Source organism: Leptodactylus fuscus, chromosome 8 (assembly GCF_031893055.1).
Source record: "Leptodactylus fuscus isolate aLepFus1 chromosome 8, aLepFus1.hap2, whole genome shotgun sequence".
Lineage (NCBI taxonomy): Eukaryota > Metazoa > Chordata > Amphibia > Anura > Leptodactylidae > Leptodactylus > Leptodactylus fuscus.
Window position 1 is genome coordinate 17256755 of NC_134272.1, and position 11050 is coordinate 17267804.

The following is an 11050-nucleotide window of genomic DNA, read 5'->3' on the forward strand; positions in this document are numbered from 1 at the left end:
TTGCATGGATTTCCTCCTATACTCCAAAAGACATACTCATAGGAGAAAAATGTACATTGTGAACCCTATATGGGGCATAACATAAAAAATAAAATTGCAGTTTGCTGATAAAAGCTCAGACAACATTGATTTTCTAAGTAAAAAGAACTATAATATTGCGTTCACTGCAAGTGTGTTCCCTGTAGCCTTTAAATTTGATATTCTCTCCTAACCTGTGTAATGTAATATTCATTTACTGTGCATATTATTTGATCTGCTGTTATATTAGATGTCTAGAAATCATAAAAATAATCTCTAGTGTATATCTAGTGAGGTTCTTCATAGAGTTCTGTTCATCAAACAGTCAAAGAACAATCACCAGCTTGTTGAAGAATACAGGAAGGGAGAAAAAGAGAAAGTAGACAAAACTGATGAGACATGGATATGGGAAAACCTTAACCCCTTAAGGACACGGCCAAAAAAAACACCTTACAGACACAACCTTATTTTCTAAAACTGACGTGTCTCTTTATTAAATCTACCCCAATGTTTCTATATAGACAGAACATCAAAATCACATCATAAGATATGCGGAAAGAGGCCTTGTTTTTCCCAACATGAAAATTGCTGGATAGGGAGGCGACACAAATGATATTCTGAAATTATTGCCGATTATATGTCCCTGCAGGGAATCTCACAATAGATTTTACTCTATTACTCCACAGTACATATAATTGTTTTCTCGTTCTCTAAAGCCACATGAGACTCTCATACAAAGGTAAAACGGGGGAATCTAGAAAGTAGAAATATCTTGTTTATTACTATTATTTTGCATGATCCTCTGCAAAAAATGCAATGTAAAATTAATTTTACAAAATTATAAGTAAAAGTAAACTTTGTGTAATTTTATCAAGATTTTTTTTAGCTGAAAACAAAATAAATTCATATATGTGAAAAATAACAAAAGCCTACTGAATTTATTTAGAAAGATGATAGCCTTATCTAAAAATTTAAAATCTTAATGATAGACTCCCTTTAATGTCATATGTAGAACTATGCAAGCGTTTTAGACAAATTTGGTCAAATGTTGAAAAGTAAGAATGCTGTCAGAAATAGAAGTGTCAATAGTTTATTTTTGTCAGAAAAGAAAAAGGTAAGTTAATCAATATTTGGTCTGACCACCCTTTGAAGGAGGAGGCCTGGAAGTGATGAGATGTCACCTACCGATATAGCCCTGATCTCAATATCCTTCAATCTCTCTGGGATGACTTGAAGAGACAAAAGGATTGCAGCAAGTTGACATCCACAGAAGATCTGTGCTTAGTTCTCCAAGATGGCAGGAACAGCCTTCCTTCTAAGTTTTATTAAAAGCTGTCTGCAAGTGTACAATGGGATGACAGAGACAGTGATCCCTAAAGCTAGGCCCAACCTGTGTCCCTATCTATTTGCTGCAACTGTCCTAGTGAAAGGGACAACTGAATGACAAATCCTACTCTAGATAAGTGATACACAGAACAGGACAAATCAACAGAACACATAAGAGGAATCATCAAGCCAAGGTTTAAACCAGAGAAGCACAACAGCACCAAATCACAATCCAAAAGAGTAGTCAAAAAGCCAAAAAATAGAGGACAGTAAATGCAATACAATAGCAAGGGAAAATGTTTAGAAAGGTCAGGGACACAATATTCAGCCACCATGTGTGGGATGATGGGCAGATTAAGAAAGACCAGAACTCCCCCAGGCCTGATTAGCAGATAAGCTGTCAATCACAAGCACTTCTCCCGACTATTATTATAGAGAAGGCAGGGCTTAGGAGAGTGCGGGTGGGTACTGGGCAGGGAGACATCTCCCCACCCACACTCTCCTTAGCCCCACCCCTCTCCCGACTAGTATTATAGAGAAGGTGGGGCTTAGGAGAGTGTGGGCGGGGAGTCTCCCCTCTCCTAAGGGGAGATGCCCACACTCTCCTAAGCCCTGTCTTCTCTATAATAATAGTCAGGGAGAGGGGGCAGGGTGCTCTGAAACCGGGACCATGGACCGAAGTGGACCAAGAGCAAGGAGCTGCAGGTAAGCGGACACCGCTGGGGGTGGGGGGGAGGGGGTTAATCACTACACAGCATGGGGTACAGAATAAGATTGCATGTGTATATATATATATATATATACATATATATACAGTCCTATGAAAAAGTTTGGGCACCCCTATTAATCTTAATCATTTTTAGTTCTAAATATTTTGGTGTTTGCAACAGCCATTTCAGTTTGATATATCTAATAACTGATGGACACAGTAATATTTCAGGATTGAAATGAGGTTTATTGTACTAACAGAAAATGCGCAATATGCATTAAACCAAAATTTGACCGGTGCAAAAATATGGGCACCTCAACAGAAAAGTGACATTAATATTTAGTACATCCTCCTTTTGCAAAGATAACAGCCTCTAGTCGCTTCCTGTAGCTTTTCATCAGTTCCTGGATCCTGGATGAAGGTATTTTGGACCATTTCTTTCTACAAAACAATTCAAGTTCAGTTAAGTTTGATGGTCGCTGAACATGGACAGCCCACTCTCAAATGATCTGAAAACAAAGATTGTTCAACATAGTTGTTCAGGGGAAGGATACAAAAAGTTGTCTCAGAGATTTAACCTGTCAGTTTCCACTGTGAGGAACATAGTAAGGAAATGGAAGACCACAGGGACAGTTCTTGTTAAGCCCAGAAGTGGCAGGCCAAGAAAAATATCAGAAAGGCAGAGAAGAAGAATGGTGAGAACAGTCAAGGACAATCCAAAGACCACCTCCAAAGAGCTGCAGCATCATCTTGCTGCAGATGGTGTCACTGTGCATCGGTCAACTATACAGCGCACTTTGCACAAATAGAAGCTGTATGGGAGAGTGATGAGAAAGAAGCCGTTTCTGCACGTACGCCACAAATAGAGTTGCCTGAGGTATGAAAAAGCACATTTGGACAAGGCAGCTTCATTTTGGAAGCAAAAATTGAGTTGTTTGGTTATAAAAAAAGGCGTTATGCATGGCGTCCAAAAAGAAACAGCATTCCAAGAAAAACACATGCTACCCACTGTAAAATTTGGTGGAGGTTCCATCATGCTTTGGGGCTGTGTGGCCAATGCCGGCATCGGGAATCTTGTTAAAGTTGAGGGTCGCATGGATTCCACTCAGTATCAGCTGATTCTTGAGAATAATGTTCAAGAATCAGTGACGAAGTTGAAGTTACACCGGGGATGGATATTTCAGCAAGACAATGATCCAAAACACCGCTCCAAATCCTCAGGCATTCATGCAGAGGAACAATTACAATGTTCTGGAATGGCCATCCCAGTCCCCAGACCTGAATATCATTGAACATCTGTGGGATGATTTGAAGCGGGCTGTCCATGCTCGGCGACCATCTAACTTAACTGAACTTGAATTGTTTGTCCAAAATACCTTTATCCAGGATCCAGGAACTGATTAAAAGCTACAGGAAGCGACTAGAGGCTGTTATCTTTGCAAAAGGAGGATCTACTAAATATTAATGTCACTTTTCTGTTGAGGTGCCCATACTTTTGCACCGGTCAAATTTTGGTTTAATGCATATTGCACATTTTCTGTTAGTACAATAAACCTCATTTCAATCCTGAAATATTACTGTGTCCATCAGTTATTAGATATATCAAACTGAAATGGCTGTTGCAAATACCAAAATATTTAGAACTAAAAATGATTAAGATTAATAGGGGTGCCCAAACTTTTTCATAGGACTGTATGTGTAGGACATTAACTTCTCTGTGCAACGTGCAACATAACATGGCTTGCCATACAATATAATTCCTGCTGTAGACTCTTGCACAGGGGATACAGATGACACAAAGCTAGAATAAATCTACATGACACCACCTGTGAACTTCTAATGAAGATTATAGGATTATTACACAGAGCTATATAAATAACATGATAGGAGGATTATGAGAAACCGGAGATGTATGTGGTCTGGTTAATGAGTCAATGACAAAGAACACTAGTAAAGAGTTTTGCAGATTTGTAGAGCAGATGGGGGATCAGTGTCGTTTTCTCAGACCTTTGATAGATAAATAACGAATACCTACTGGAGGATCTAGATCAGCAATAATATTAGTGCAATGGCGTATTAGCCAAGCACAGCTTGTTGTATGGGATTGTTATTTTAGCACCTAAATTGATAGAAATTAACTTTTTCAGGCAAAAGCAACTGTCATAAAATAAGGTTTTTAATAAAGACTTAAAGTAACCTCAAACACTTACATTAAGAGTCGTTCTTAAGAACCTCAGCTAAAATGTTTTCATCTTTTTCCTTCGCTACCAGTAAATATCATTGCACTGTATATTTTTTAATTAGAAATAAGTATTTCTCCATTATAGGTCCATCTGCAAGTCCCCATTTAGTACGCATTAGAAGAATCTATTTAAAACCTATAAATGAAGAAGCTTCTGGATTTGTTCCTATCCATGTCACCACGTAAGTATACTCAGTAATATTGCCCCATTTTATGTATGTCACGCCTTCCACCGTTAAATAGCAAACAGCATTGGCATTAGTGCATTGGCATTGGTCGCATGAAAGCTGCCACGCAGTGCACAGTTGTCCGATTTCGAGAAAGAGATAATTGTGGGGTACCACAGAAATGATTGATCCTTAAGGGATATAGTAAGTGAACTGAATTACCCAAAATCGACAGTGGCCTGTGTGAATACAAAGTGGAAGGTGAACGGTGATTGTTGGAATGTACCACGAGTCGGCAAACCCCCGAAACTGGGAGATAGAGACCGACAAGTGCTGGCCAGAGAAACCGCACCCAATCCATGGCTCACCAATCGACACCGATCAATACCATCCGTAAGGAAGCATCTGCTGGGTTCTACCAACTATTAAATATGAATAATAGTTGCTTTCCTATTCTACCACATAGACAGTGTATTTCAATATAGACAGGGCCCCAAAACCCCACCACCACATCATAAGATATATGGTAAGTAGAGATGAGCGAACACTAAAATGTTCGAGGTTCGAAATTCGATTCGAACAGCCGCTCACTGTTCGAGTGTTCGAATGGGTTTCGAACCCCATTATAGTCTATGGGGAACATAAACTCGTTAAGGGGGAAACCCAAATTCGTGTCTGGAGGGTCACCAAGTCCACTATGACACCCCAGGAAATGATACCAACACCCTGGAATGACACTGGGACAGCAGGGGAAGCATGTCTGGGGGCATAAAAGTCACTTTATTTCATGGAAATCCCTGTCAGTTTGCGATTTTCGCAAGCTAACTTTTCCCCATAGAAATGCATTGGCCAGTGCTGATTGGCCAGAGTACGGAACTCGACCAATCAGCGCTGGCTCTGCTGGAGGAGGCGGAGTCTAAGATCGCTCCACACCAGTCTCCATTCAGGTCCGACCTTAGACTCCGCCTCCTCCGGCAGAGCCAGCGCTGATTGGCCGAAGGCTGGCCAATGCATTCCTATGCGAATGCAGAGACTTAGCAGTGCTGAGTCATTTTTGCTCAACTACACATCTGATGCACACTCGGCACTGCTACATCAGATGTAGCAATCTGATGTAGCAGAGCCGAGGGTGCACTAGAACCCCTGTGCAAACTCAGTTCACGCTAATAGAATGCATTGGCCAGCGCTGATTGGCCAATGCATTCTATTAGCCCGATGAAGTAGAGCTGAATGTGTGTGCTAAGCACACACATTCAGCACTGCTTCATCACGCCAATACAATGCATTAGCCAGTGCTGATTGGCCAGAGTACGGAATTCGGCCAATCAGCGCTGGCTCTGCTGGAGGAGGCGGAGTCTAAGGTCGGACCTGAATGGAGACTGGTGTGGAGCGATCTTAGACTCCGCCTCCTCCAGCAGAGCCAGCGCTGATTGGCCGAATTCTGTACTCTGGCCAATCAGCGCTGGCCAATGCATTCTATTAGCCCGATGAAGTAGAGCTGAATGTGTGTGCTTAGCACACACATTCAGCTCTACTTCATCGGGCTAATAGAATGCATTGGCCAATCAGCGCTGGCCAATGCATTCTATTAGCTTGATGAAGCAGAGTGTGCACAAGGGTTCAAGCGCACCCTCGGCTCTGATGTAGCAGAGCCGAGGGTGCACAAGGGTTCAAGTGCACCCTCGGCTCTCCTACATCAGAGCCGAGGGTGCGCTTGAACCCTTGTGCAGCCTCAGCTCTGCTACATCAGAGCCGAGGGTGCGCTTGAACCCTTGTGCACACTCTGCTTCATCAAGCTAATAGAATGCATTGGCCAGCGCTGATTGGCCAGAGTACGGAATTCGGCCAATCAGCGCTGGCCAATGCATCCCTATGGGAAAAAGTTTATCTCACAAAAATCACAATTACACACCCGATAGAGCCCCAAAAAGTTATTTTTAATAACATCCCCCCCTAAATAAAGGTTATCCCTAGCTATCCCTGCCTGTACAGCTATCCCTGTCTCATAGTCACAAAGTTCACATTCTCATATGACCCGGATTTGAAATCCACTATTCGTCTAAAATGGAGGTCACCTGATTTCGGCAGCCAATGACTTTTTCCAATTTTTTTCAATGCCCCCAGTGTCGTAGTTCCTGTCCCACCTCCCCTGCGCTGTTATTGGTGCAAAAAAGGCGCCAGGGAAGGTGGGAGGGGAATCGAATTTTGGCGCACTTTACCACGCGGTGTTCGATTCGATTCGAACATGGCGAACACCCTGATATCCGATCGAACATGTGTTCGATAGAACACTGTTCGCTCATCTCTAATGGTAAGAGTCCTCAGATACTTGAAGCATTGGACTGATTTTATTGTTTTTTCAACATGTAAATTGCTGGACAGGGAGATGATACAAATGATATTCTGTAATTATTGCCAATTACATCTCCCTGCAGGGAATCTCACAGTAGAATATAATCTATGACTCCACCGTATATATAATTGTTATCTTGTTCTCTACACATTGCAATGTTTCAATAAAGCCACACAAGACATCACATGAAGGTAAAATGAGGGGAATCCAGAAAGATAAAAATGTTATTTATTATTAAAAATGATTAACTTCTTGCTCTTATTGTATATGTTGCACAATTAATAGGCAGTGTATGATATAGTTCTGCAAAAGTATTTGGACACCCATGCAAATTAAGATATCTGTGGTCATGATGTACGTCACGCCTTCCGCCGTTAAATAGGAAACAGCATTGACATGTATTGGTATTACTCACATGCAAGATACCATGTAGTGCAGAGTTGTCCGATTTCGAGAAAGGGGTAATTGTGGGGGTACCACAGAAATGGTCGATCCTTAAGGGACATAGAAAGCGAACTGAATTATCCAAAATCAACAGTGGCCTATGTGATTACAAAGTGGAAGGTGAACGGTGATTGTCGGAATGTGCCACAAGTTGGCAAACCCCCAAAACTGGGAGATAGAGACTGACGAGTGCTGGCCAGAGAAACCGCGCCTAACCAATATCGGACTCACATGCACCAGGCGTTTCAACAGGCATCCGGGAGTATTGTGTCCATCAATACCATCCATAAGGAAGCATCTACTGGGGTCTACAACTATTGGATATGAATAAATGTTGTTATTCTATTCTACCACAGGTGTCCAAATACTTATTGGCAGACAGTGTAGAAGTTGGGAAAATTGTATTCTGAGCTGTATTCTTAGAAACCAAAGTGTCCACATAAACTAAGCTCAAATTTTGCTACGGAAATTGTGAAAAATTACATGAACAATTGTCAAAATTTAACAGAACTAATTGATTTTTTAAAATCTTTTTAGAGCACTTGTATGAAGGATTTCTTAGTATGGAATTGTACATATTGTCAAAGGATCTGACTTCACGTATTCGGGATATTTCCATATACATAAATAATACTTTGTATTTCACAGCTGTATGTGAATGAGCTCTGAGAATAAAGTTTGGGTGTCACGTGGCCATCTATACTCCCCTCCGCCTTGCTCAAAGTATTTAGATGCAAGAGTAGAACACAAGTGATGCATTATATATGAAAGATGGATGATGGGGTTTTTGTTTGGTAAAAGGATGATGTATTGAAAGACTAAAGTTTTTTCTTTTATTGATCCCAAGATATATCTAATGGGTGACCTCATTATGAAGTATAATATTTATATAGAACTCTACAAGTCTGGGATTCTTGATAATTATCATTGTATATAGAATCTAGAAGTTTCCAAACATGGATTTCCTCAATCACGATGGATGGTCAAGTCTTCATATGAAATATGATGTCCAGTCGGTTCCCTTACATGTAGTTATCAATATGGGATCTTATTTATATTTAAAACTGACCATATGGATTGGATCTAATTGCAGAAAATATCATTACCCTTGAGATATCAACAGTTAATTTTTATATAAAACACAAAATAAATATTGGAAACAAATCTAAAAAAAAAATATCTAATTTACAATTATTTCCTCCTACCTTTGTCATGGAGAATTACACCTACAATTTCTTTGTTTTGACATTTACTACGTACTCAGGGAATAAACCATTTTTATCTGCTTTCTTCATCCTGGTATACCTGGCCGGAGTGATAGCCAATTCGACCACCATTACCGTAGTATAGAGTGATCGGCACTTACACACCCCCATGTATCTATTCCTATGCAATTTGTCCATCATCGACATTTGCTACACAACTAGTTCAGTCCCTAAGTTGGTTCACATGTTCCTAAGTGGTGACTATACATTATCCATCACCCAATGCTTCGTCCAGATGTTCTTCTTCCTACTTGCAGCTGCTACAGAGGATCTACTGCTATTAATTATGGCTTATGATCGATATGTCGCCATATGTAACCCTCTACATTATCATCATATGTTGAGGAAGAAGATCTGTATCTTGTTGATTGTTATTGCTTGGGTAACTGGATGTATAAATTCAACTGTTGTGACATTGACTGTATCTAATATACCTCTATGTTCTAATACCATCCCTCAGTTTCTCTGTGACTTCAAAGCTTTTGTCAAAATATCCTGCACTAACACTGGTTTAGAGGAGTTTTCCTTAATAGAAGCTGTAATATTTGGCATTGGCCCTTTTCTGTGCAGTATAATATCTTATACCCGAGTGATCATTGTTATCTTACGTATTAAATCTAGTGAGGGGAGAAGGAAGGCTTTCTCCACCTGCTCGTCCCACCTCGTAGTTCTCACTATATATTTTAGTACCTGGATGTCCATCTACATGATGCCACCAATGAAAGATTCTCAGGTCTTTGAACTATCGCTTTTCATTCTATTTTCTATCATTACTCCCATGTTGAATCCTCTGATATACAGTGTACGAAATAAGGATGTAAAGACGGCTCTACTGAAGCTAGTGGGGGGCAAAACCAGAGGAGAATGAATTCATTTCTTTTAACCATAGAGTACTGTTCAAAAGTTTCAGAAGATGTGGACAAAGTTCTGCAAAGTAAGAACCCTCTTAGAAATAGAAGGGTTAATAGTTTCTTATTTTTTTCAATTAAAAGTAAATGAATGAAATAGGAAAGTAAATCTCATCAATCAATATTTGGTATGGCCTTCGCACTTTGCCTTTCATCAATTCTAGATATACTTGAAGACAGTTTTTGGATGAACTCGGTAGGGAGGTTGTTCCCACCATCTTGGAGAACTAAGCACAGATCTTCTGTGGATGTAGGCTTGATCCAATCCTTCTGCATCTTCATAGACTTCAGCGGCCACCATAGCTGATACTGTATGTACAATACAGCAAAGACCCAGCGCTAATATCTGCAGTCATTGTCCGCATTTTGGGGAGGATCACAGGCTGAATGAGATTGAGGGTTGGAGATCCATTGCCATGACAGTTGGGAGCCTATTGAAAGCTCTCAGGCTTGTCTGGAATTAATTTCAATTACAGACTCCTGTAATTGAAATTATGAGGTAAAAAAAAAAAGGAAAACGATATAATAAAAAATAAAAAGGATTAAAAATTTTAAATATCCACTTTTTCTTAGAGCACATATACAATTACTTAAATACTGTGAAACACATGCAAATTTGGTATTCCTGTGTCCAAAAACATCCAGTCTACAAAGTTATAAAAATATCTGTCCCATATGGCGAAGGCAGTAGTGGGAAAAAATAAATCAAAAGAGCCGAACGTCTATTTTTTCGCTGTTTCACCCCTCATAAAAATTTGAATAAAAAGCGATCCAAATAATACACATTCTCCAAATGGTAATACTAAAAACTACACCTGGCCTTGCAATAAAAAGTATGCCCTATGAATCTCTGTACACTGATATCTAAAAAAAAGTACAGAAATCAGAATATGGCAACTTCAAGAAAAAAAAATAAAAAATTTGAAAATTTTTGGATTTCTAAGTGGTTAAAATGTAAATAAAACTGGTTTTGCATCCCTAGAATTGTATCCGTGCACTTTCTTTAATTTTTTTTTATCAAATTCTGAATTTATTTTCTCAGCTTCCCAGTATATTGTATGGTACCAATATAAAAGAAACATTTAGCCCACAAACATTAAGATCCCATACTGCTCGGTGAAAAGAAAAATTAAAAAGTTATAGGGTTTGGAACAACAGAGTCAAAGGGAGAAGGGAGTCAAAAATGAGAATCGAAAAATTCCTGTAGCGGGAAGGGGTTAAGCTGATAACTGGTTTAATGATTGGCTGTAGTATGTGGAAGAATCCAACATTGGGAAGTCCATGTCAATCTATTTCGATTTGGTGATTTTTGGCCTAGGTTATCGTTGGTTGGGTGGTTGCACAGAATCTATTCCCTGTGTGCTCTGTACTTGTTTTGAAAGGCTGAGAGATTGTACAGTTTTTTTGTTATGGTGAATTTCCTTGTAGAATGGAACCATAAGCTGAAGGCTGGGAGACAATACAGGACAGGTGAGAAAATGTATTGAGTGTCCCTGACAATGTGAGTTTATTAAACTGCAATGATTATGTTGCACACAGAGGTTAAACCTGACAAAGCCAGGGCTCCGGAGGGGAGCAAATAACTTTTCAATGGAGATGAAAGTGATTCAATAATATC

At 39.8% G+C, this 11050-nt stretch overlaps 1 protein-coding gene across 1 annotated transcript; it reads left to right on the forward strand.

The window, feature by feature from the left end:
* The first annotated feature begins 1063 nt into the window (after nucleotides 1–1063).
* Nucleotides 1064–9392, forward strand: LOC142217128 (olfactory receptor 5V1-like). Its single transcript, XM_075285319.1, has 2 exons — nucleotides 1064–1132; nucleotides 8610–9392. The coding sequence occupies exons 1-2, from the start codon at nucleotides 1064–1066 to the stop codon at nucleotides 9390–9392; spliced, it is 852 nt and encodes a 283-aa protein (XP_075141420.1).
* Nucleotides 9393–11050: the final 1658 nt, after the last annotated feature.

Bases quoted from the DNA above. Each gene is read 5' to 3' on its own strand.
- LOC142217128 (XM_075285319.1), top strand. From the start codon at position 1,064: ATGTTGAAAAGTAAGAATGCTGTCAGAAATAGAAGTGTCAATAGTTTA. The intron at 1,133-8,609 runs GTAAGTTAATCA...ACCGTAGTATAG, and splicing joins TTTTGTCAGAAAAGAAAAAG to AGTGATCGGCACTTACACAC.